The 26,974-nt window shown below is 53.8% G+C and overlaps 1 protein-coding gene across 1 annotated transcript; it reads left to right on the top strand.

The window, feature by feature from the left end:
* The first annotated feature begins 12,614 nt into the window (after positions 1-12,614).
* On the top strand, positions 12,615-23,370 carry CDCA4 (cell division cycle associated 4). Its single transcript, XM_058567868.1, has 2 exons — positions 12,615-12,671; positions 21,311-23,370. The coding sequence occupies exon 2, from the start codon at positions 21,317-21,319 to the stop codon at positions 22,034-22,036; it is 720 nt and encodes a 239-aa protein (XP_058423851.1). The 5' UTR covers positions 12,615-12,671; positions 21,311-21,316; the 3' UTR covers positions 22,037-23,370.
* Positions 23,371-26,974: the final 3,604 nt, after the last annotated feature.

Genomic DNA, 26,974 nt, shown 5'->3' with positions numbered 1-26,974 from the left:
TCTGTATCTTCAGTCACTGACCACAGGCCGTTTGATTTTCCATCTGACTCACATTGCTCATGGAAAGTTCTCAGGTTAGTGGTGGGGTTCCCGAGGGCTGAGAGCTGACCAGACAGCCCGTGTGCGTGAGACCTTCACTCACTCACCCACCCACCCACTCCCTCACTCACTCACTCTGCTGCCCCCTCCACCCCCTCCACAAAGTGCTCCCTTTGGTGCCCTGAGGGAGGGAGCGAGGCAGGCACAGGGAGGTCCACCTGCTGTCCTGAGGTCCATGTAGGGAGGTATGGGGGAGCCCCGAGAGCCTATACCACCCTACACTCCCATGCTCTTTCCACACGTGTGTCCCCAGACTGGGATTCCAGGGGAGGGGCACCCTGCTATTGGTTCACTGCTGTATTCCCAGCCCCCCAGGCATGGCCTGCATCTGAGTAGGCCCCTCGTGGTTGGTCCCCAAGTCATGATGTGAGGGACAGATGGCCACACACCTGGTCCCCGCACCATGCTTCCAAAGAGCACCGTGTCAGTGGGAAGACCCCCCCAGGCTTCCCGGACATTCTCAGCTCTCACGTTTGTCCAAATATTTGAAGAGTTATCAACCAACCTAACAGACCATTCAGCCAGACACGCCCCAGCTTCCTGCCCCGACAGACAAACCTGCACGTCAGGTGCAGGATCAGGCCCCTGCTTCGCACCCCCTCTCTGCCTGGCACTGCGAGTGGCTGCGGCCACAGGTGTGCGCCCTGGGGGGACGCTTCAGGGGGTAGGCTCAGGGAGAGCCATGCAGGCCGGGGAGGTGAGCTCAGACAGGTCGGCTGGGAATTCTGGGGTCCCATCTGGAGCACAGCCCCAGGAGGGCGCACCCCCGCTCCAAAGCCTCCTGACCCCGTGGGAGGGACGTGCTGGGGAGGAAACGATCCCAGCTGCCTGGATGTGACTCCAAGACCGTCTGAAAGCCTGGACCTGTGAGGACAGCTCACTCTGGACGGTTATTTCACCGCCCGGAGCCTCCAATTTTTCGTCTGTAATTTGGGAATGGCCACAGTACCTGCCCGCAGGGCTGTTGGGGACAGTGAGATCACGTATGTCCCGTGTGCTCTGCCTGACACAGAGGGGGGCTCAACAGCAAGCTAGACAGACACCTTTATGCTCCAGGCCTGTGTATCCCATCACCACCCCTAGACAGCACCAGCCGTGGCCACCAGGGGGCAGTGCCGAGAGGGGAACAACGGGCCCAAGGGAGGCGGAGGTCACTCCCCTTCCTTACAGCACCCAGACCATGGCACTCTCGACCAGGGCACCCCTGAGCAGGTTCTATGGGAGGAAACTGCACGGGGCCACCCAGACAGGGCTGTGGAGCTGGGCCCTCCTTGGGGGCTGGCCGGCCCCGTGAGCCCCCTGAGCCCAAAGCCAGGTCTGAGGAGGAGAAGAGAAATTGTGAGCGGCCCTGTGCCTGGCGACACGTGACAGCCACCCTGTCAATGACAGTGACATTAGCCTGGCGCCTGGCCTCAGTGCAAATCCGGAGAAACCACAGGGAAAACGGTGGGCATCAGGGCTGGGCTCTGGGAGGGAGCGCCGAGGGGGTGAGCCTACAGGCCAGCAGGGTCCCCGGGGAGCCCACTCCAGGGACTGGAGGGCTGAGACCGGCAGGGCAGAGATGAGGCCCCTGGCAGGGCCAGGCCTATGGCCCGGTTCCTGGCGGTGGCAGTGGCAGCAGGGAGGCCCTCTTAGGAGGTGTCTAGGGCACAGCCACACACCTGCCACCAGCCACCCCAGACCAGGCCCCCGTGCAAACCTCCTTCAGAACTCGCCACCTCCACGCACACTAGATGGCTAGAATCATAGATTCAGATAATAAGTGTTGACAAGGGTGTGGAGAAATCGGAACCTCACACACTGCTGGTGGGAACGTAAGATAGTGCAGACACTCTGGAAAATAGTCTGGCAGTTTCTCAAATGATTAAACATGGAGTTACTGTGTGACCCAGCAATTCTACTCCTAGAGTCTACCCGGGAGAACTGAAAACATACGTCCACACGGAAACGTGTATACACATATTCACAGCAGCATTATGTATAACAGCCAAAAAGTGGAAACAACCCAAATGTCCACCAAGACATGAGTGGATAAACACAATGTGGTCTATCCATACAGCGGCATGTCTCTCAGCCATAGAAAGGAGTGAGATGCCCACACGCCGTAACGTGGACAGACCTTGAAAACATCACACTGAGTGAAAGGAGCCAGTCACCAGAAGCCATGTATCGTGTGACTCCATTTCTACGAGATGCCCAGAAGAGGGAAGTCTATAGAGACAGGAAGTAGATGCGCAGTTGCCCAGGGCTAAGGGGAGGGGGCAGTGGGGTCATAGCTACAGGGTCCGGGGTTCTTTCCGAGGTGACAGGTTCTAACGTTGACTGTGGCGATGGCTGAGTATATCTGTGAATCTACTAAAAACGCTGACTTGTGCTCTTTCAAAGGGTGAGTTGTATGTTCTGTGATTATATCTCAATAAAGCTATTTAAAAAATAAAGACACTTTGTACCCTCTCTTCCAGACTGCAGCCCCTAGGCCCTGAGGCATGGTCTGGGGCCACGACAGCTCAAAGGAGGGCGGGCTGTGAGACCTCGGCCCCATGGCCCCCATGCCTCCCACTCTGTGGCTCTGGGGTCGCACAGCCCCCCGGTGACACAAAGAGGCCCAGATGCACCCCTGTATGGTTTCAGGTGGCAGGGGGCAGGGCAGGAGGGCAGCTGAGGGTCCCTGTGGCTCTGCCCTCAGCCCTGCCAGGTCCGCTTCCCAGCACCTCACCCGGGTTGTCGGGTGGGAAGGTGAGCTTGGGCACCTGTTGTTTTTGCTGCTCAGGAAACATTCACCTTCCTCCATCATGATCACCCCTGACCTCCCTGGAAAGGACCAGCTCATCCGGCCCTGCCAGCCCCTCCACCCCTGGGTTCTGGCCCAGGGTGGGCTCTGATTGCTTCTCTAACTTCCGTCTGCATCATAATCACCTGGTGGACCTGTTAAAACACAGATGGATGGGACTCAGCCCCCGAGTTTCTGAGTCAGAGAATTTGCAACCATAATGAGTTCCCAGGAGATGCTGCTGCATGCCCACACCTCTGGTCTAAGCCAAATGCCATCAGAATGGCACATGTTCAATTCTGGCCAGTGAGAGGTGGGCCAGGACATTAGTTTGCCTCCTAGAGGAAAGGCTCTCTCTTTCCCTGCACCTGCTGCAAGACTGGGCACAAGGTCTGGAGCTGCTGCAGCCACTCTGACACTCTGCAGGCCAAGCCATCTAAGCAGGAAGCCCACACACAGGGGAGGGGCTTTGTGTCCTGCATCCTGCCCTTCCCACTCCTTGGCCTCTTCAGGTCAGGAGGACCCCAAGGGCATTGGCTGGGTGTCAAGCAGCTGATGGAGCAAGTAACTGAGATGGGAAACTTTGAGTGGGGCTAAGAGTTCTGCTTCAGATGTAAGTTTCAAGATGTCCACGAGATACGGAGAAGAGAAGTAAGGAGGAGCTGGGTGCACATGTCTGGAGCTCAGGGCGAGACAGGAGGGATGAATTTGGGTGACGGTGAACATGTGCGCGCAAACACAGACACACCGCTCTAAATCAGATAAGTCAGGATGTGGTCACAGGCTAACTAGCAGCGTTTTCTTTCCTAGTGGTTGTATTAGTTCTCTATCGCCACAAACGTGGTTTAAAACTACATCCAGTTTTAAAGTTTTTAGCTCGAAGTCAGTAGATCAGACGTCTGGCACGGCAGGATCAAGGACACGGCCGGCCGCCTTCTCATCGCAGCTCGGGACCCTTTCCAAGCACACTCCTGTTGGTGGCAGAATGCCACTTCTGTGGTTGTTGGACTGAGGTCCCGCGTCCTTGTGGCTGTCGGCTGGGGCTGCTCTCTGCTGTAGGGAGCACCCACCTTCCTTCTCACCGCGCCCTTCCATCCTCAAAAACCAGCAGCGGTGCCTCGAATCCTTCTCATGCTTGGAACTCTGTGACTTCCCCTTCCGCCACCAGCAGGAGAAAACTGCCCTCTTTCAAAGGTTCATGTGACCAGGTCAGGCCCTTACTCAGGTCGGCCTGCCATATAATACGGCATAGCCATGGAGCGACATCTCGCCATAGTCACGGGTTCCGGGATTCGTGCAGGAGTCTTGGGGGGCTGTTAGAATTCTGCCTGCCACAGTACTGCATGAAATAACGGCACATCTTACAATCGGGGCATCATCAGTTCTTCGGTGTGGGGTGGATGGTGCCTAATCCGTGGGGCTGGGTGAGGTCACCTGGGGGAGTGGGTGTAGACAGAGAAGTGGTTTGAGGACTGGGCCGTGGGGCCTCCCAACATCTGGAGGGGGGAGAGGAGGAGGAACCACCAAGGGCGCCAGAGGGGAGGGGGCCCAGGTGTGGGGAGCAGCAGCCAAGAGAAGGTGGGAAAGGCAATCCCTTGAGTCACCCCCAGAGGGCTGGAGGGCTGAGGGGTGGCACCATCCTTCGGGTTCAGTGAGCCCCAAGCCCTTGGTGGTCTCCAGAGGACAGGGGAGGGTCAGCAGCATTGGAGTGACTTCAGGAGGGTGAGCGAGCGAGGGCGAAGTTTGACACCAGGTGAGAAGAGGAAAGAGGGTGCTGGGAGACGAATGTTTGACCACAGGAGGGAGGGCATGGGGTGTCGGCTTGCAGAAGGGGGGATGACCCCCTGACGAGGGAGAGCAGAATGAGGTGGGGGGGCTGTGGAGCAGAGCTGAGTGGGCAAGAGGCGTGGAGTCTAGGGAGGTTCAGAGGAAAGCCACAGGCCGGGCACCAGGCCTGTGAGGAGCTGGCTCCAGGCCTCTGGGAGGCGGATAGTGATGGGCGCACGTGGGGCCTAGCAGTTACCGGTGCTCCGTGTGAGGGACCTGGGGCTCCTTTAACAAAATTGGATCCAAACCCTCCAAGGTCTGCTACCTACGTGGCCCACCTATGTCTGGTGGCACCTGTGGGTTCAGGCACCATGTGGCCCATGTGCAGCCCGAGGTTCCTGGAAGGAGGGGCTGTCATGGACATTTTGGGGTGCCAGCCCATGACCTGCCTGCCCCTGAGGCCGGGATGCACCCAGATGAGAGGGTCTTCCACCAGGTGGGGGCTGGCGGCACCAAAGACAGATGTCCGGCCCTGGCAGGCCATTTCTCTGGGCACTGAGAGGGTCTGGGCTGTTCACCTGGGCAGGAACCCCAAGAACCAGCGAGATCAGGGGCAGAGGTCTGCACAAGGAGGGAACAGCAAGGTTCGTGGCCAGAGAACCCACAGAGGAGAAGTGCGGGCTGAGACCTGGAGCCAGCCCACCTCAGAGACGGGCTGGGAGGGAGGGCCTGGGAGGACTTGAAAGGCCCAAGGACAGAATACATCCCTGTTCACCTGGGCTCCATGGCCCCTCACAGAACCTTCCCCACCTTCTCTTCCTGGCCCCGTGAGTTGGGTGGGTTTCTGTTACTGCAGCAGATCCAGCCTTATCCATTGTGATGGGGCCACTTTCCACGATTTTTTTTTTTGAGGAAGATTGGCCCTGCGCTAACATCTGTTGCCAATCTTTCTCTTTTTCCTTTTTCTCCCCAAAGCCGTAGTACATAGTTGTGTATCATAGTTGTACACTGTAGCTCTTCTATGTGGGATGTCGGCTCAGCATAGCTGGATCAGCAGTGAGTAGGTCCACACCCAGGATCTTAACCGGCAAACCCCGGGCTACTGAAGCAGACTTCAGTTTGCTGAAGCAAACTTAACCACTATGCCACCAGGCCAGCCCCTGCTTTCCGTGATTTAAATGGCAACAACTCTGCTGGTGACGTGGCTCTCGATAAAAATACCAAATGACATAAAGGAAAGTGTTTCTTAACATCATTCACTTTTTTCTATTTTTTGTAAACAGTACAGAGTACAAGTGAGCAAACTTCCAGGGTTCTGGCCACCTAAGGATGGTAAAAGTCACCAAAACAAATCACACATTTGTGTGTTACAATGTTCTAGGTGTTTAAATACAATCGTCGACATATCAAAGCGTTATTCTCAGCACGACCATAAAGGGGAGGAATACTATCCTCTACCCACTCTGGATCCTTCTGGCTGGGGTACGAATTAAATTAACATGAGACCGAATAGCAGGAGAAAATCAAACAAAGCTTTATAAGATGTATACATGGGAGAGACCCAGAAAAACTGGGTAACTTGACAAAATGGCAGAGGTTCTCACCTTAAATACTAGCTTCAGCTAAAGACAAAGGAGGATGTTGGGGGTGGGAGAGTCAGTTATGGGAGAGTACCAGAAAAGCACAGTAAACAAGAGTAAAGTTAATACGCAGATTTAAGTCCTTGCCTTCTGCACTGATAAAAGTTTCTAGAGATGAGGTCATCCCCCTCTTCTTCCTGGTTCAGAGAGGGAGATATATTTACCGATGATTTCCCTTACAAATGTAAATGTTTGGTAAACAGAACTTAGATAAGAATGGGCTTAGCAAGGACCCTCCCAGTCTATCCATACCCACAGTTATCTATGGTGATGGCCTACCCTGGGGACAGGTCTTCTATCTTAAATACTTTTAGGCAGTTAGTGGGGGGCGGGTGAGGTCAAAGTTTCTTTGAGAGTCTTCTGAGCCTTTATTGTCTGCAGCTCAAAATAATCCACATATGAGAGTGGCGCATCTTGGGGCGGCCTGCCCTGCACCCCATCAACCACATCCAAAGGATGGGGTAAGGAACCGGGATGGGTGAGGTAACTCTTCCAGCCTCTTTTACTTGGCAGCACATCCGTCCCCAGCCCCCGGTACCCCCCAAGAATGGCAGTCAGGAAGCAGGTCTGGGGAGGAGCTCGGGGAAGGTGATGGGGTCTCAGGGCTGGGGTCCCAGGAGGGTCCACACCAGCAGGTGGGCTCTCTGGGGCAGGGCCGCCATGCCTGGGCCTGAGGTTGTGCCCTATCACTGCCCACCCCACCCCACCAGCAGATCAGGGGCAGAGATGGACCCCCAGTGTGTGGGCCGGGAACACCAGTGATGTTGTTCCCAGGAGCAGAGGGGAGCGCCAGGCCAGGTGGGGGCCGTGGCTCCCGGTGCCCGGGATTAACCGGCCACATGCACACTCAGGTTACTCCTGGGTGAAGGGGCTCAGCTATGAGGCTGGAGACATAAATGCGTGTTTTTCTTTATTAAAGAAAAGACTTATGATCTTATAAAAGAAAAGATTTTGATGAGATAATACACACGCATGGTAAGTAATTCTAAAGGTACAAGACAGACGGTGAGGCATCCAGCCCAGCCTGGGCCCCCCCAGCCAGGGGACCACTAGAGAGCCCCTAGGGCCAGCTCCTGCAGACACTGCCTTAGATGTTTTATTAGCTTAGGTACTGAAGTAAAAATGCAGAATGCTCCCAAAGGGAGCCCACTGAACACACACTGAACAGCTCCACTCACCGGGGCCCCAGAAGATTCCCCATGCCTCCTGGCCACCCCTTCCACAGCACAGCTCCACCTGATTTGAGCTTTCCATCCTTGGAATCGGCGAGCACTCTGGAGTCTGGCTTCATTCCCCACACGCTGTGTTTGAGGGCCATCCATTCGCTGTGGGCAGCGAGGGCTTGCTTATTCTCGGGGCTGGCAGGGTGCCTGCCTGGTGCGTCTGTTCTCCTGTGGGGGCCTTTGGGTTGTTCCCAGTGTGGGGCTGTGACGGATAATCCTCCCATAAGCATTCTGGTACAAGTTTCCGTGAGCGTGGACGCAGTGCCTTCCGGCACATCCTGGCAGCAGCACTGCTGAGTCAGAGGCTGTGTGCGGGATCCTGCCACGAGGTTCTCCAAAGCCACCTCCGCTCACAGCTCTGCTGACCTTCTGCAAAATCTCCCAGGTCTCCTTGGCCCCTTGTGTTCCCATGTAAGTTTTAGAATCAACTCGTCAATTTCCATGGAAACAAGGTGGGGTATCAACTGGGACTGCATTGACTCTGAAGACAGTTTTGGAGCGAACTGGCATCTTTACAACAGTGGGTCTCCCACTCCGTGGACCTGGTTACAATCCATAGTCGTGATTTCTCTCCACAGTGATCTGCAGGTTTCTGTGTACAGCTCCTGCATGTTTGTTGTTAGATTTATCCCTGGTTGCTGACGTTTTGATGCTTTGCAAATGGTATCATTAAAAACTTTTTTTTAATTTTATAACGGTTTGTTACTTGTATATAGAAATATAATTGGTTTTCCTTACTGACTGTTTATCTGATGGTCATGCTTAATTCTTTATTAATTTGATCCATTTATCTGGAGATTTGCTATGGACTAAATTGTGTCCGTCTCAAATTCACATGTTGAAGCCCTAGCCCCCAATGTGACTGTCTCTGGAGATGGGGCTTTTAGGAGGTCATTAAGGTTAAATGAGGTCGTAAGGGTAGGGCCCTAATCTGATAGGATTGGTGGCTTTATAAGAAGAGGAAGAGATATCCATCTCTCTCTCTCATTCTCCCTCTCCACACACGCTTGGAGGAAAGGCCACATGAGGACAAAGCTGCTGTCTCACCAGAAACTGAACTTCGTCGGAACCTTGATCTTGGACTTTCCAGCTTCCAGAACTGTGAGAAATAAATTTCCATGGTCTCAGTCCCCCATCTGTGGTATTTTGTCACGGCAGCCTGAGCCAACTAAGACAAGATTCAAGATTCTTTGGATTTTCTATATTTGAAACCTTATCTTCTGGGAATACAGATTTTAGTTCTTCTTTGCAAATCCTTAGCCCTTTCTTTGTTTTTCTTGACTTCTCTGCCCTAGCCAGCCCCTCCAGCACAACTGGGTAGAAGCACTGGGAGCAGACATCTTCCTCTGGTTCCTGACCACAGGATGGAGCTCTCACGCTGTCACCGTGTAGCTGTTCCTTATAGTATTTCCTCCAGGTGTCTTGTGAGTACACTTTGTTCAGATTAAAGGAGTTCCCTTGTTGCATAGTGGAGAAATGAGCCTGCCCAAGGAGAGGTCTGGTCTTTGCCCCTGGGTCCTGGGAGGTGATCTCAAAACCCTTGGGATGTCCTGCCTGTGGGCAGTGTCTGTTTGCCAGGGGCCTGGGGCCACAGCACATAGTGTAAGATGTGATTTAGGGTGGGGGCCTTGGGTCATTTGGTGTGGAAGCCCCGTGCATGGACCCTCCTGGACCCTGCCCCAGGCACCTCTTCCTCTGGCTGACTTTAATGTGTATACTTTCATGGTGACAAACCATGACTGTGAGTATCACAGTTTTCAGCAAGTTTTCAGCGAATAATTCTAGAGAATTACTGAATCTGAGGGTGGTCTCGGTAATCCCCAAGCTTGCAATGGGTGTCAGAAGTGAGGGTGGTCTTGTAGACTGTTTCTAACTTTGCACTTGTATATCTAGTTTGCTAAGTATTTTATCATGAATGTGTGTTGAATTTTATGAGATGATTCTTCTCCAGCTCCTTGAGATCTTCAATTTGCTTTTTCTCCTTCATTTTGTTAATATAATAGATTATGTTGGTTGGTTTTGGAGCGTTAAATCAACCTTCCACTCCTGGAATAAACCTCACTTGGTTATGATGTATTCTCTTTTTTATATATCACTGGATTTGATTTGCTAATATTTTGTTTGGAATTTTAAAGTATGGTCATGAGAGAGATGAGCTTGTAATTTTTCTTTCTTGTCATTCTTTGCAAGTTTTAGCACCAAGGTTAAGTTGGCCCTTTAGAACAAGTTGGAAAGAGTTCCTTCTTTGTTATCTGGAAGGCTTTGTGTAAGATTGATGCTATTTCTTCCATTTGAGTCTCTCTTATAGATTTTAGTTTTCCTTGTAGAAATTAATAAAAGAAACCCTAACTAAATTAGAGTTGGGAAGGTCTGCAGGGGGAGCTCTCATGCTCTATCATACATCATCAATCACACCAAACAGGAAGAAACAGACACTTGCATCTGGGATAAGAAGTACAACTACTTTACTACTTAAGGAAGATTTCTCTCCCCACCTAGCAACAGCCCAGCCAATGAGAAACACCACAGCTCAGCCAATGAGAAATGCTGCAGCTCAGCCAATGAGAAGCCCTTGCCACCTTGAACTGTTACTTTTCCCCAATGGACTTTCCTTTGGAACAGCCCCTCCCTACTCTCCCCTTTTCTCTATAAAAGCAGCTCCCCTCCTTTGTTTGCTGGATTTGCATATGATTTGCTGTAGCTCCCACATCCGAAAATGCAATTCTTTCGTCTATTCCCAAATAAATTAATTTTGAGATAAAATAAAAAGCAAATTTGCTTTTAAGTTGACATTGTCATTAATTTTCTTGAATACAATGATTACTATTTTTAAAAATCTGATAACTCCAATATTGGAGTCACCCATGAGTCTATTTGTATTATCTGTTTTTTTTTCCCTTGTTTTTCTGCCATTTTTTGGTCTTGTGTCCTGGTGTGCCTGTTAATTTTTTATTTTATGCTAAACATTTTGGGTGAAAAAAAGTGGAGGCTCTGGAAGATATTACCTTACTCCAGAGAGTATTTTTGATCTTTGTCAGTCTGATAGCATAAAACGGCATCTAGTGTAGCTTTTTTTTTTTTTTTGTGAGGAAGATCAGCCCTGAGCTAACACCCAATGCTGATCCTCCTGGTTTTTTTGCCAAGGAAGATTGGCCTTGAGCTAACATCTGTGCCCATCTTCCTCTACTTTATATGGGACGCCGCCACAGCATGGTGTGACAAGTGGTGCGTTGGTGCGTGCGTGGGATCCAAACCTGTGAACCCCGGGCCGAGGAAGTGGAGTGTGCCCACTTAACGGCTTGAGCCACCAGGCCGGCCCTAGTGTAGCTTTAATTTGCATTGCTCTCATTCTGAGGCTGGGTGCCTTTTCACCAGTTTATAAACATTTTATTTCCTTTGTTCTGAACTGTGTGTTAATACCCTTTGCCAATTTTCTATTGGTTTGTTGATCTTGTTTTCATTCACAGGATGTCTGTGTATTAAGCAATTTAATCTTTTGTGTGGCATGTGGCTAGAGACAAAATTTTTCCCTATTCTTTCCTCTTCGTTTGACATGTATACCTTTTAAATTTGCGTGTAGCCACAGTGATCACAGACCATTGTCTTTCACCTGCAGTAACCAAATTGGACTTTCTACTGCCACCCTCCTCCCAAATCTATTCTCAAAAGTGATTCTTTTCAAGCCCAATTCAGGACCTGTTCCTCTTCAGCACAACCCTCCAGTGGTCTCCATCTCAGAGGAAGCCCAAGTCCCCCCACCCCCACCCTCCACTCAAACTTTCCAGGATCACAGATTTCTCACTCCATCAGGCTCTCTCTTGCCTCAAGGACTTGTCCCAGCCCGTCCCTCTGCCTGGAATTCTCTTCCTCCCTTCCTTATGGTGTGATGAATAAATGAAAAGCAATAAGAAATATTGGAGGTGTGAGGACGCCATTTGGTTTAAAACTAATTCAGCCTGACCTTGTTTTTCCAGAAAGGCCTGACGTGGCCTGTCGAGCATGCACTGTACATCTGCCCTAAACATTTACAGTGACCCATAGCCGAGAATGATGCCCTTAAAGATATCCTTCCCATATCAGCATTTCTTTGTAGATAAGCATTTCTACCCAGAAGCTGAGGATTCATTACTGACCTCCTGTGCTCATCTTGTGATCACTGACCCGCAGTGCTAGGAAAACATCTTGTGACTGTAGTAAAAGGTATATTGCCATCGTATTTGATGCATGTTCCTTGTTCCAAGACGATGCATAAGCACTCTGTACACCCCGCTTCTTCCGAGTGCTTTCTTCCTTGGGGAAGGTCATTCCCTGAAAGCTGGCTCATATAATAAACTCACCCCAATTTTGATTTGTAGATTGATTATGGATTATTTGTGTGGACAGGTGTCTTCTCAGAGGCCCCCTTATCCTAGAGGCCTGTATGAAAGGGTCCTCGCCCCACCTTGGCTTTTTCTAACAGCACTCAGCACTGTGGTTGGTGTATATGCATCTGGTATTTCCTCACCCCCCATCACGTGACAGGAGAGTGTTGGCACTTTACTTGGTTATCACTGCAGCTGTGGCCTGCAGTCGAGAGACAGTACTTGAATTAATAAATTCAGGATTTTGTATCCTATTTATGACCTTTTCCACCAAGAAATTTTTTTTTTTTTCTTTAAATCTCCCCTGCTTTCTACTTTTACGGTTTCACTTCATTTCCCGGTCCTCTTCCCCCTCGCCAAACCCCTTCCCCTAACTCCTCCCCCTCCCCTTCCTACAGCCCCTCCCAGTCCTCCTCCCCCTCCCCCATCTTCCCGGTCCTCTCCCTCCCACATTCCGCCGCCCCGCCCCCGAGTGGATCTGCGCAGGCGCACTAGGGCCGCGCGCGGAGACCTGGGAGCCAGCGGAGGCGGGGCGGTGGAGGGCGCGGGCCCCAACGGCCAACGCGGCCGCGCGGGAACACGCGCGCCAGGCCCCGCCCGCGGTTTGAACCGGAGGCCCCGCCCCCTGGCTCAGCCAATCAGAGGTCGGGGCGGCCGGCGCCATGGCGACCCTTTGTGGGCGGGGAGCGGCCCCGCCCCGGCCCGGCAGGCCCCGCCCCTCGATCCAGCTCCTCCCTCGGCGGCGGGCGCGGGCGCGGGCGCGGACGGCGGGCGGCCAGGTGAGCCTCCGGCCCGGGCGGCGGGCGGCCAGGTGAGCGTCTCGGCCCGGGCGGCGGGTGGCGGGCCTTGTGCGGCTGCGGGGCTGCCCCCAGGTCGCGTCCCCGTGCCGGCTGGCCGGGTTCCTCGGCCTCGGCGGGCCCGGGGAGTGCGCGCTGCCACGCGCGGGAGGCCCTCGGCCCCGGGCGGGGGAGGGTCGGGATGGGGGAGGCTGGGGGAGGCTGGGGGTGGGAGGAGGGGGCGCGACCCGGAGGACTGGCGTCCCCCGCCCGCACGACGAGCCATCCCCCACCTGGGAAGTGCCTCTCGTGCTGTCCTGCACCATTTTAATCAAAAAGTAACACCTCCTTCTTGGCTTTATCAAATTAGGGGCTCTTTTTAAGAGGAGAAACTCTTAAGATGGGTATTGGGCTGCTTGTGAAGTGATGGCTGCCGCAGGGAAGCCCCCGCACTGTCTTCTTCCCGTTGGCTTGGAGGAGGGCAGTGCAGGCTGCCCCTGCTCCTCGTGCACCTTTAGCGGTCGCTCCCGCCTGGTCCCCACGAAGACCCCCGTGGAGACCTGTGGGGACAGATCAGACAGTAGTGGAATGATGAACCCCACACACCAACTCAGATGCAGCAGTTCCAGTCGGCCTCTTGTCTGGCCGACTGGAATTTACAGCCCTGACCAGAGTGACCCATAGCTGCCCTGCGGCCTCACTCATCATCCGTGCTTCTGTCCATCCACCCACCTACCTGTCCATCCGGCCCTCCTTTCATCCGCCAGTCCACCCACAGATCGTGATCTGTCCTGGCCCTGTTTCTAGGTTTCCCTCGTAATCTGCCTTCCTTACAGAATGAGGAGTGGGTGGTGGATGTTAGCAATGGAAGGCTTGAATTTCATCTTAGGTCCTTTTAGCAAAACTAGGTTGGTAATATAACGCCTTCCAAAATGGCCCAGTCTGGGGCACCTTTCCCCCGAACCTTGGAGGGCAGAGTGGCCTCCCTGTGGCGGGCTGTGAGTGTTCAGTTTGAGTTCTCCTTTGTTTCTTGGTGTTAATTCTTGGGAAAGGACCCTTAAGGCTGTTTTGCGATGGTTTTCCTCCCCCGTAGTGCACTTGATGCGACTTCTCTTTCAGCTGGGCAGGGAGTGGCAGGGAGGGAGGGTGCCTGCCTTGGGTGGTCTGCAGTCTGGCCTCAGCTGCCTGGTCCATGGAGGCTGACGTCAGGGATGGGAGGAGGATGTGGGAAGAGGAGGGTTCCCAGACCCTGGGTGGCGGGTGAAGTGTCTCCCCCCGGGCTCCTTGTGCCTGCCCTGCTGCACTGTCAGATGGGGGCAGCGGTGCTATGACTAGGAAAAGTACCAGGAACTCCTTCCAGAAGTCAGAGGCAAGCTTAACTCTACCTTTACAAAAGCTTATTGTCCCCAAAATAGGATGACCAGGAAAAGAGCCTATGAGGTAACAGTTTGCTGGGCAATGCTGTGGTCCAAGTGGAGGGCTCCCTGGCTGGTCTCCTCTTCTGCTGGCCTGTGTGTTGCCAAAAGGACAGCGGGACTGAGTCGACCCTTCTTTTAAAAAGAGCCAAGGGAAAAATTGTTTACAGAATTAAGTTTAATGTCGTATAAACTTCCTGCATACAACTATTCCTTATTTTCAGGTTTTCCATGTTTTATAATTAAAGTTGAAATTCAGAATAAAAAGTCAGTTGTGACGTTTTTTCAGAAAGAGTGGCAGGTTTTATCTTGGAAGGAGGGCTGGAAAGTTTCCATCAGCTTGTTATTGGAACATGTTTCCTGGTGAAGAAAGTTTGTGTCTTTCGTTCCAAGTGATGGAAGTACCTAAAGTGAACTTTTTAGCAACAGCTTATGAAACATTTCAGGCAGTCGTGGAATGATGGACCCACACCCCAACTCACATGCAGCAGTTCCCAAAACGTTGCCAGGCTTTCTACATCTCCCGCTGTTTTTCTCTGATGAAGGATTTCAAAGCAAATCTGATGTGTGACAGAAACTGAAAGTGTTCGTGTTGATTTGCCTTAAAAGCCTGAGGATCACGAGAGCTCTTGGCAGTGGCTGAAGGTCTTGGTGATAGGTCATGTTAGAGGGGAGTCTGTACCAGGCCTCCTCCTGCTCAGAATCTGGGGATCTGCATTTTCCATCCGCCTCGCAGTGTGAGAGCTGCTGCAGGCAGGGCCACCCGGCCATGATGGGTGCGGGGTCCGGGCTGCTGTCCCCTTTGCCTTGGGGGTGCTCTGGGTTGGCGGGCACAGCGCCCCTCCCTGGCTCCACTGCCATGTGGAACCTCTCAGTCCTTCTGTCCCTCTTCTTCATTTTTCTCTGTTCTGTCAGTGCTTGGTCTGGAGAAGGCCTAAGGGCAGTGTGGGCATTGACTGAGGGGTAAACCCTGACGGCCCGGCTGTCGCCTTTGACGCTGGAGGGTCTCAAGCGGAACACGGTTAAACCTAAGAGTTGGTGAGATTTGAGCATTTCACCAGGTTAAACCTAGGAGTTGGTGAGATTTGAGCATTTCACTAGATATGCAGCAAGACCTGGCCCACTGCGGAGATAATGGAGATAATGGAGGTGAGTGATACCGAACATGTTTTTGTTCAGAACTTAGTGATGAGTCAGGCTCTGCAGTTAGTGGGGCCTTGTGTCACCCCGTGTTAGAAGAGTTAAGCACCCTCAGGCCACAGTCACACCGCCCATAGAGAGCTGTTCCCAGCCTCTGCCCTTCAGACGGGGTTATCTCTCAGGGTCTCTTTAGAACTGGACTCCGCGCTGACTTGGTCTCAGACACAAATGTCTGAGGAGGGTGGTCCTCGCAGGCCACCTCCTCCTGGGCTCAGCCCAACCTCTCTGAGCACGGGCTCTAGGCGATGGCATGTCGGCGGTGCGGTGGACGAACTGCCCTGGAGCTGTTCCTTTTTGTCATGATAGGTCTGCCAGCATTTTCTTGTGTTGACTGTAACAGAAATTAATGGTTGCTCAGGGTTTGGCACGTTGGAGAGGAGTACCTTAGGATGACTTTGAACGTGTATTTGTCCTGGCCCGCTGAATGCCGTCGGAGCACTGAGTGAGGTGCACGGGGGCTGTATCGTATCTAAGGTGGTTTTAGATTTAAAGTAGTGTGGTAGCCCCTCCACCCATCAACTTGTTTATTTATGTATTTCTGTTTCTAATCAAGGTATAATTTGATACAATAAGATGAACAGATAGTAGTAGTGCTGTTCAGTGAACTCTGACAGGTACATATCCTTGTGTAACCCATGTGTCTGTCTAGATGCAGTGCATTTCATGGTCCTGTAGAGAGTTCTCTCTGCTCCCTACTCCCCCATGGCAGCCATTCTGCTATTTTACAACTCAGGTTAGCTGTGCGTGTTCTAGAAGTTCCTATAAATCGAATCATACGGTGCCTGTTCTTGTTCTTGCTCATTGATTCAGCCTGGTGTTTTGAGATTCATCCATGTTGCATATGTGGTTGTTGTTTTTGTTGCTGAGTAGTGTTCCTTTGTCAGATACACCACGGTTGACCCCTTCAACTTGCTTATTTTAAATCTTAATCTGTTTACATGCAGGGTGGTGAAACAGGCTAATGGTGGACGCTGGGCAGAAGCGAGGGTGGTGGGCTCGGTGGGGTGCGGTGGGCGGAGGCGGTAGCTGGTGCTGGATCATTGGGAAAGCGGAGGGGGAGCTTACCAGCAAACGAGAAAGAATCAACGCAGAAGGAACTGGGGGAGGGTAAATAGGTCTTGCCTTCCTAGAAAGCAGCTTGGTAATGTGTGTCATGGGCCTTAAAAATGCTCCCACCCCCTGTCTTCAGAGAAGCTCTCAGAAATAAAGTGCTGGAAACACCAACGTGCCCAGAGTGAGACCTTGCATCCCGTACCTGGAAAGATGGGGTGCGGTGTAAAGGCTGTGGACAGGGGATCAGTACCACGTCCTGTGTTTACGCATTGGGATAAATGCGAGGCTGTCAGAAGTGATGGGAAACTTTATGTGACATGGAAAATGTTATAAGCAGGAAAAGCTGAACTTGCAGTGAGCTCTCAGATTCACAGAGAAGAAAGTGGTCAGGGGAGACACTGGAAGAACAAGCTTGTGCGATGCCTCCGAGCGGTTGGGGCTGCGGGGGATGGTTTGTGCTTGCTGATACTTTTCCCGATTCTCTACAGTGAGCTGCAGAGACAAAATGAGGCAACCCTGTGAGAAAGGCAAAGGCTGAATATTTGGAGCTACTGCAGCCAGGGGTCGTTATGGGAGCCTTTGTAGTGTTGTTACATGTACATGTGTTCATTGTTACTATGTGCATATAATATATCTGTACGCATGTCTATAACGTGTACGTGTAATACATATCATAATGTATATGTTGAAATGTTAAAATGTTTTCTATGCATAGAAAGCTTCTTTATAGGAACTGGGGGGACTCGGGGGCACCTGATGGGGGTCTGGGGAAGCGGGGTGTCCTGTGATTGCTTGGGGAACGCATTTGTCTTTCTCCCGTCAGTCTTAAGCTGAAAGTGGGGACAAACATTAGGGAAGCCGTCAGTTACTGATCAAGCCCTGGAGGTTTGGGGCGACCGTACTGAGTGGTTGTTCACTTCCTGGGCTGTCTCTGGAGATAGAGAGGTCTGACTCCCTGCAGGTCTGAGCACAGACAGCAGGCTGCTGCCCCGGCTGTGCCCACAATGAGGGGTCGGCATCCTGGGCTGTGGCTGCAGGTAAGGGGTCGGCGTCCTGGATGGATCTGGCCGTTGTCCTTGTGTATATTCAGTCTCTCAGAGCAAATATGAATAGGGGCGCTCTCTGGGCTGGCAGCGATGTGTGCCCAGGGCTGCTGACCGCCCAGGGCTGCTGACCACCCCGGGCTGTGGCCGGCACTGAATTCAGCCTCTGGTTCAAGGTTCTCCCGTGGGTTGACCACCATGAACTCCTGCCCCGGGCTTGCTAAGGACCCCTCAAGTGGGGGTTGGGTGCTCAGTGTAGCTTCTTGCGCAGTTGGAGTGGAAGCTGTGGGTCTCTGTCCTGCCCCACCAGCCCCTCGTGGCATTGCTGACCTCCCATAGAACCTCTCTGCGAGGACCCGAAATGCCTAGACCCGAGCTGTGTGGGGCCAGAGGGAAGGCAGCTCCGAGTTCTTCTGTTGGGAGCTAGGGCTTAATTATGTTATTCAAGCGAGTTTGGTTTGGGCCTTAAATTAAATCAGTTGTTAAGCAGAGTTAGAATTTTATATTTGGTTGAAAAGAGATACTAAATGCCAAGGGGTGAAGTGACTTGCCCCAGAGGAACTCTTGAAACTTCATTTTTTCCCCCAACACAGGGTGTCTTTTTACAGTTTGACATAATCTTATATTCTCAATATACTTAGCAGTTTTAAGCCAGTGACTTTTAAACAAGTGATTGGGGAGAAAAAATACTCTGTAAAAGTTAAATTTGCAGCCAAGACAAAAAATCCTTGAATCCTTTATGACCAGCGGTAATTGAAATTTTTTAAAGTGTTTTGGTGGTAAACTCTTTCCTTCATTTAAAAATAGTTGATAAGGGGCCGGCCCGGTGGCGCAAGCGGTTAAGTGCGCGCGCTCCGCTGCGGCGGCCCAGGGTTCGCTGGTTCGGATCCCAGGCGCGCACCGACGCACTGCTTGGTAAGCCATGCTGTGGCGGCGTCCCATATAAAGTGGAGGGAGATAGGCACCGATGTTAGCCCAGGGTCGTCTTCCTCAGCAAAAAAAGAGGAGGATTGGCGGATGTTAGCTCAGGGCTGATCTCCTCACAAAAAAAAAAAAAAAAAAAAAAAAAGAAAAATAGTTGATAAGCTGGTGTGTACAGGGTGTTATTATGATAAAAGTGGCAGTGGCTTGAGGGGCTGTTTTGATAAGTAAGACCTGTCTGCTGTTCTGGGGAAATTAGTCTTGTGGAGGGAATAAGCTGTGGTCACTTAGTTTTTTAAACGTTTTATTTTGAAATCATTACAGATCCACAGGAAGTTGCTAAGAAATGTCCTGGAGGTACACCCTTTCCCCCACCTCCCCAGTGTTGGCGCCTACATAAGATGCACAGCACAGTGTCCACACCAGGAAACTGGCTTCCGTGCAGCCACAGAGCTGATTGAGATGGTGTGTGCGTGTGCATGTGCGTGGTTCTGTGCAGTAGAGCACATGTAGAGCTTGGTGGACCCGCCTCTACAGTCCAGATGCAGAGCAGTTCCCTCACCCCAGAGGTCTCCCCGAGCTCGCCCTTTTAGGGCTGTGCCCACCCCGTTGCTGTCACTTGAAGGTGTCACGGAGATGGGAGTATACAGTGTGCAGCCTTTTGCGATTGGCCTTCTCACGCAGTGTGATTCCCTCGGGGTCCATCCAAGTGCGGCATCACCGGTCACTTCCACGCCGTGTGGTGCCGCAGCTGCACCAGCGTGTCAGCCACGCCCCGTTGAAGGGTGCTGTTTCCCGTTTGGGGCAGTTGTGAGGAGAGCTGCTGGGAACATTGTGCGTGTTTTTGATGAACATTGGTTTTCATTTCTCCAGGGTAAATGCCCAAGAGTCACTTAATTTTTTAAGATGTTACGTGCACAGGAGGAGAGATCTACGACATTGAAGGGAATTCAGAGGACAGGACATTCTTCTGTCTATTTAAGGATAGGGCTGGCAGGAGTGAGCCTCCAGAGGGGCTCCTGGGGACGGGTGGGCATGGCAGAACTGTCCCGTCCTTGCTCATGGGGCCCTGAGCTCGGACAGCACAGGTGCGCATCCCCCCTGCCCCGTCCTCGGGGAGCCCCTGGGCATGCTGTGGTGATAGGCCAGCAGCAGTCACAGGGTGCCACAGGATTGATATTTAAAAAAAGAAAATCCATGGGGCCGGCCCGGTGGCACAGCGGTTAAGTGCACGCGCTCTGCTTCAGCGGCTGGGGGTTCGAGGTTCGAGTCCCGGGCGCACCAACGCACCGCTTGTCAAGCCGTGCTGTGGCGGCATCCCATATAAAGTAGAGGAAGATGGGCTCGGATGTCAGCCCAGGGCCAATCTTCCTCAGCAAGAAGAGGAGGATTGGTATCGGATGTTAGCTCCGGTCTAGTCTTCCTCTCACACACACACACACAGAGTCCAGAAATTTGTGTATTTAGAAGATTCCAGTTCTCTTTATGAAGAACTCAAAGAAATTATTTGAGATAGAGATGTTTAGCTATCGTACAACCTTGGGAAGAGAGAACTTAGTGCATTACGGCTTAACTTTCTTCTGGAAAGGGTAGTCCACGATGAATGCCTGTGGGGTGGCAGACCCTGCCGGCCGGTTGTCCTGAGCCGGCTCCATGTCCTCCCAGCGCCCGGCAAGGTGGTGCAGGTAAGCAGCTGGAGCCCTGGCCCCGTCCTGCTCCACTTTTTAATTCCCCGAAGATCTCTCGACTTAGAATCTGTTCAGTGCCGGCCCCGTGGCTTAGCGGTTACGTGCACGCGCTCCGCTGCTGGCGGCCCAGGTTCGGATCCCGGGCGTGCACCGAGGCACCGCTTCTCCAGCCATGCTGAGGCCACATCCCACATACAGCAACTAGAAGGATGTGCAGCTGTGACACAACTATCTACTGGGGCTTTGGGGGGAAAGATAAATAAATAAATAAAATTAAAAAAAAAAAAAAAAGAATCTGTTCAAAAGAATAGCTTCCTCATACTTTTGCTTCTAAGTAGAGATAAGCGAACACGCTGTGTCGGGCCACGCACCCCAGAGCCTCCGTGGGTCTGGGTGAGGCCCAGGAATCTTTATATCCCCACCCACCTGCACCCCCACCCCTCACGATGCCACCTGGGTGAGCCGGGGCTGCCACAAGCCCTGGGGAGGACCCCGCCCCCTGCCCTGTGGCGGTTGGCATCCTTCGAGGGAAGAGGGAGTTGGGGGGTGAGGTGGCCCCGGAGACCCTGGTCGTGCGCTTGTGCCCAGTGGAGCGTGAGCACTGACAGGCGGAGAGCAGCCTGGCGGAGCAGAGCCCCGCACCTCGGATGGAGGGAACGTAGCTGCCGTGAGCTGTGCCGCCAGGCGGCCCCAGTGGCACTGTGAACTCGAGCTGGGAGCTCGAGGGGCCATGAGGGGCATGTGCCCTGTGTCTGCTCCCCCGCTGGCCTCTCGGCCTTGGGGCAGCTTTCCAGTGGGGCCGTCTGCACCATGTGGAAGTGCCCTCGTTGGTGAGGGCTTTGAGGGGGAAGGACCCGGCCCGGCTGACGCGCAGGGGTGCCTGTCAGTGGTAAGGACCCCACAGCCCATGGGTGTCAGGCGTCCCGCGGCCCCGTGGCCAGGGCGCCCTGGCACGCACTGTCCCATCTGCAGCCTCACTGAGGTGCGCTCATCCTGCTTCAGCCAGTCTCTTCCCTCACCTGCACGCATGCTGAGGATTTGGTGTAGAGTTTCCCGCCAGCCCTTTAAAGATAGATTCCTCCTGTGTTTAGTCTGGTTATCTTTTCTGATGGAGACAGTTGTGCTGCGGTTTAGAGATGTGTCGTCCGTAACAACCTTCACGGGTTCCAGGTGGCCGTGCTTGAATTAAAGACTCACGCACGGGAATGTGGCCATCCTGAGTCGCCCGCCTGTCCACCTCTCCCACGTCCCTGTCTGCCACAGGTCACTTCTGACAGTCGGGGACTGAATCGGGGGGCACTGTCTGCTGGGGACCCTGAAATGTGCTAAACGGCCTCTTCCTTGGTTTCCACAGGACACCATGTTTGCACGGGGGTTGAAGAGGAAGTGCGCGGATGGCGAGGAGGACGGGGAAGGAGCCCTGGCCGCCCTCCGGGCTGCGCCCTCCTACAGCCTGCAGCGGCAGTCGCTCCTGGACATGTCGCTGGTCAAGCTCCAGCTCTGCCACATGCTGGTCGAACCCAACCTCTGCCGCTCGGTCCTCATAGCCAACACAGTCCGGCAGATCCAGGAAGAGATGACCCAGGATGGGACTTGGCGGGTGACGGCGCCCCAGACGGTGGGGCGGGCGCCACTCGACCGCCTCGTCTCCACGGAGATCCTGTGTCGCTCAGCACGAGAGGCGGAGCCCCCTGGCCCTGGCTTGGGGGACGGCCACGCGCCAGACATGGTTTCTGAACTCTGCGTGGTCCCATCTGCACAGGCCCTGCAGAGCCCACAGAGCAGCGTTTGGGAAGTGGACAGCCCTCGAGAAAACAGAGGGAGCTTTCCGAAGTCGTTAGATCAGATATTTGAAACCCTGGATAGTAAAACTCCCGGTGCCGTGGAGGAGCTGTTTTCAGACGTGGACAGCTCCTACTATGACCTGGACGCCGTGCTGACGGGCATGGTGGGTGGCGCCAAGTCGGGCCACAGTGACACGCTCGATGCCTTGGCCTCTGCGCCCGCCCCGCCACCTAGCTCCAGCTGTAAGGACCTGGGTGAATTGGACCACGTGGTGGAGATCCTGGTGGAGACCTGAGCCGGCTGCGTGCCCACGACTGGGAGTGGCCGCATTAGAAGGCCCCTGAGAACACCCAGAGCGCCGGGGCTGGGAGTGCGCCTGCCCCCGCCACGGGGTCAGCCCTGGTTTGTCTGCGGGGAGGACAGTGTCCCACCTCCCCTCCCGCTTCCTCCCCGAGGGGGCCGGGCACTTTTCCTACAGGCTGGTCCTCCTCTGGCCGACCTCCTGCCAGCCCCGGGCCCTCGTCCCCCCTGTGTCCCGCTACAGCTCCATGGAGGGCACGCCGTCAGCTGCATCCAGCATCGTTTAACTTTAGATAGGTGACTTTTTTAAAATTAAGTTTTATACATTTTGGGCAATATTTTGTCTTAAGGTCTATTTTTTAAACTTTTTATACTTTTATCTCTAGATTTTTTCAGCTATTTTCTTAAAATTATATTTTTTCTATCAACATCTTCTGCTGCTACATTAGAAACGTTTATAACCTGAACAGCTGCAGTCGGTGTGTTCACTTTTACGGTATAAACGAGGACTCGCCTTTTGTACGACACGCGTCCCTGCACTCTGGGTCAGCGGGTGTGTCGCGATCTTCACTCCCACCGGTGCCTGAGCCTCCGTTGGCTCTGTTCAGGGAGAGCGCCGTTCAGCTCGAGCGCCTCACCCCGCGGCGCCTTCGTCCCTGGGTGTCGTCACAGATCTGCGTGCGAGCCGCGTCTCTGTTAGACGTAGCGCAGACTGGGGAGGGTTTTATTTATGCCTATTTATACGTGAGGGTCGTTGGAGACGCTGGTCAGCTATCTGGGGCAGTGCCTCCTGAGGATCTGACTCTCGGGCCCCTCAGGAGGCCCCGGCGCGTGCTGTAGACCCCCCTAGCCAGCCAGGCTGCTGGACCTGCCTTCGCCGGGCCAAGGCGCGAGGAGGCTGCCATGTGCCAGCCATGTTCAGGAAGGGTGCGTGTCTGTGTACTGCTCAATTGGAGGGTGCCCACGCTTAAACTGGTGCTGGGACAAGACTTTAAGATTAAATTTAAGAATTCTTTAATTCTTCAGAATTAAAGAAATCTGGACACATGTCCTTTATGCCCTTGATCTTGAGGGCAACTGATGGTGGGCTTGGCGGGGCACTGCCGTCTAAGAGGGCTTGGGGGTGCAGTGTGTGCACCCTGGGACCCTGCCTCGGGCGCCGAGACCACCCACGCCTCGAGATCTTATTTTCAGATTTACAAGTAAGACTGTCCTCTCCCCCACGCCCCCAACACTTTCCTGTTTCCTTAGAAAGGTTTGTTTCTTGTGCATATGACCGTTTCAATATCAGTGATGTACACCTCATTTTATTAAAAGTTATCCAACACAGTGGAAGTGTGTTATTAATTATCTTCCACGTCACGATCCTCGAGTGGATCTGTTTTCCTGTTCAGTTCAGCCGGCTCATCTGAGGCGCCTGTTGGAGGTAGGAGAGGAATTGCTCTTGGCGTGGGGAAGGGGACACGTTCATTTTTCCCGACACGCAGGCTTCAAGCGCCGCTCCCCCTCCCCTCGTTCAGCACCCATCCCCCGCCCAGCTCTTGTGGCGCCTACCCTTGGGGTCGGGCTCCAAGGGTCCCAGGAAGCTGCGGGTGAAATGTGGGGCATGGCTCTCAACAGCCACGATGGCTTCCTTCAGCTGTTGAAAGTATTTTGTGTTTTATAAGGAGTAAACCTAAAGCAGTATTTTGTGTCTTTATAGCATTCTATCTTTTTAAAATATTTTTTCTGTTTCAGTAGTAGCTGTGGTGTCTGTTCCGTCCTCCTTCAGAAGTATAGAACACTCAGAGAGCGTGAGCCCTGACGTGCCCAGCAGCAAGGAGCTGGGCGGGCCTGTGGGTTGGGCCTGCAGCTTCGGGGTCCCCACCACACTGACACTACTGAGCCCCCAGACTCATCCCTCCCTTGGCTCTTCTGGTTCTTTCCCAGCTGCCCATTCTCATTTTGGGGACCCTCTTGGGGTGCTGGTGGCCCGGATGTCCTGGGCAGGGCTGGCTGGTTCCCCGGGAAACACCTGAAGTTCCCCAGAGGGGAGCAGGGCTGGGTGACCAACTGCTGGCGAGGATTCCAATGTGGAGGTGCAGGACTCAGGCCCTCCACACTCCTGTGTGCACGTGGTCACGTGTTTGTAAACTTTGCAAAAGGAAAGTATGTAGGCCACAGCTGGCTAAAGCCGCTGTGGTCACCTCACCACCCCTCCTGTCCCCCTGGCTGGGATTTTCCAGGCTCTGGGTAAGGGAAGTCGGATTCGAGTGCAGGGGTCACCATTAGGTGTTTCCAGTTGCTTCTGAGCATGGCCAAGCTACTGCCAGCTCTCCGCAGCCAGGGAGGACTTTGGAACACACCTGTGACCCCCTGCACCCACTGTGCCCGCTATTCTGGCCTGTGGTGTGAGGAGCAGGCTAGGCACCACACTGCTGCACTGGGAGCGCGTGGTGGGAGCCGACAGCCAGCCTGTGAACTGAAGGCATTTCCGGGGTTCCCAGCCCTGACAGCCTCAGCGTTCACATGGCTTCACCCATGAGTTAAGTTCAAAGAACTCCTGAACCATCAGTAATCAACATACATTGAATTATCTTTCTGGATAGTAAGTGAATCTGTAAAATTATTGTCATGAGAAGGTGATGGAAAAGTTCAGTGGAGAAACACAGGAAAAAGTATCAAGATGTGTCAGGCAGCAAAGTGCTGTTATTTTTCTGGAGTTTGTGAAATTTATCGGTATTGCCTTTTTTTCTTTTTTGGTGAGGAATAATGGCCCTGAGCTAACATCCGTGCCCCATCTTCCTCTATTTTGTATATGGGATGCTGCCACAGCACGGCTTGATAAGCGGTGCATAGGTCCGTGCCCCGCATCTGAACCTGTGAACCCCGGGCAGCTGAAGCAGAGCGTTTGCACTTAACCACCACACCACTGGGCTGGCCCCAGTATTTCCTTTTTATAAGTCTTTGTTGTTTCTTTTCTCATTTTATTTTAACTTTCCTTTTTTGTGTCTAATTTTGTACTTGTAGCTTTGTATTCTTTTTTGGAAATAAGCCCCCAAATGTTACCAACTGCAGCCCCCTCACCCTGGCCCGCCCCTTCCTGGGTGTGGGCTGCCTGCTTGCTCCTCTGGTTCCCAAAGAAAGGCCGTGCCTTTGGCAGGTATGTCGATTTGCTGCTTAATGTTAGGAAAGTTGCAGGGGCCCTGGGGCACTGAGGGGGAGGCCCGAAGTCTGCCTCGGTCCAGATTCCAGCAGACAGGCTTCTATGAGGACTATTTCCAATGTTCAGAGGAGCATGAGCCCTGATGACACTGCCGGCGTGAACGGGGCTGGGTCTGGCCTCTCACCTTGCCTCTGCCATGTGCTTGCACACTTCTGCCTTGTGCATTTCCGTGTGCGCCTCTGTGCCAGCACGGAGGCTTTTTCACACGAGCACAGTGCTGTGCTCACACCAGCCTGCCTGCACCTGGCCGCATGCATGCCTCCCCCAGCAAAGCCAGGGCGGCCAGCAGCAACAGTCTCCCTTCCCACTGAGGCCAGCAAAGCTTTTTCGCACAGTGCAAAGAGAATGTGAGTAACTGAGGGACGCCGGGATCTGGGGGTGCTGTAGCTGCTGGCCGGGCCTCCAAGGGAGCAGATGGCTGGGCAGGGCAGCAGGGCGCCTCACCCGAGGAGGGGCTGCCCCTCTTGAGTCCACCATCCAGTGACGCGGAGCAGAGTGCAGGGCAGAGGCTGGAGCAGGGTGCTTCCTGCCGGTGAGCTGGAGGGGCCTGTCCCGGGAAGCTGGCCTCCAGAGGGCTGTCTAGTGCCACCCTCCTCTTCCAGTTTAGGGTGCTGGCCTGAGCACATGTCATGTGCCCGGAACAAGCCACCAAGCCCGAAACAAGCCACCCCGCCAGGGAGGGCAGGAGGACAAGGAGAGGAGCCTGGGTCTACGGTGGCACCGATGGGCTGCTGGGCACCCTGAGTCCGGGACCTGCAGCCTGATGCTCCCTCATGTTGGGGGTGCCTCTGGGCCCCATGTCCCAGGATCCACGGAAGCCAGGGCCAGGGGGGATCAAGGTCAGGGGCCTGGCCCAGGTCCTTCAGCCTCTGCCTGCCTGCCCGAAGCCCCGGCCCCATGGTGAGGAATGAGATGCGGATGACCTTCCCCTCCTGCCTGGCTGGCCCTGCTGTGGGGGCCCATCCAGTGGGGTAGGGGACGCTCCCTGGTGAGCCTTCGTTGGTGTGTATGTGCACATGTATGTATGTGTGTGCTTGTGTTCACGTGTGTGCATGTACGCACGTGTATGTGTGTAGCTGGGGGTGAGGCAGAGAGGGGATGACTGCCCCAGGGGGGTTGCTTTAGGGTTTTCCCTGTGTTGTGGACTGCCTGTTTGTACCCCCGCAATTCATATGGTGACGCCTAACCCCATATCATGGCATTAGGAGTGGGGCCCGTGGGAGGGGCCCTCATAGCGAGCTTAGTGCCCTTGTAAGAAGAGACCTGGGAGCTGGCTGCCCCCCTCTGCCCTGTGAGGACAGGAAGTGCCCCCACGGGCCACTGATCTTCCTGGACCCTGACCGGGGACTCGCGGCCTCCAGAACTGGGAGGAGTAAGTGTTACAGTGGCCTGAGCTGACCGAGCCACACTGTCACCCTGCCCATCTAGGGTCCTTGCTTGGTGCCGCCATCGCTGACCATCGAGTGCCGCTGACCATCGAGCCCCACTGTGGGACTCCTCACGGCCACCCGGTCCTGTCAGTTTTCAGGAGCCATCTCCACTCTGCACTGGGCTCAGAACCCGGGCCTCAGCCCCTGTGTCCTTCATCCCCCTGCGTTCACGCACGCGCTGATGCTCCGGTTCCCCACTGTCCCCTTAGTTTCCTTGTAACCTTGTAAATCCAGGCACCGCACGAGCACAGCGGGGCTGCTGTGACGGTTTACAGAAGCCCCCGGCCCCTGCTGCCCC

This window comes from Diceros bicornis, chromosome 24 (genome assembly GCF_020826845.1).
Source record: "Diceros bicornis minor isolate mBicDic1 chromosome 24, mDicBic1.mat.cur, whole genome shotgun sequence".
Lineage (NCBI taxonomy): Eukaryota > Metazoa > Chordata > Mammalia > Perissodactyla > Rhinocerotidae > Diceros > Diceros bicornis.
This window is presented reverse-complemented; position numbering and strand designations above follow the sequence as displayed.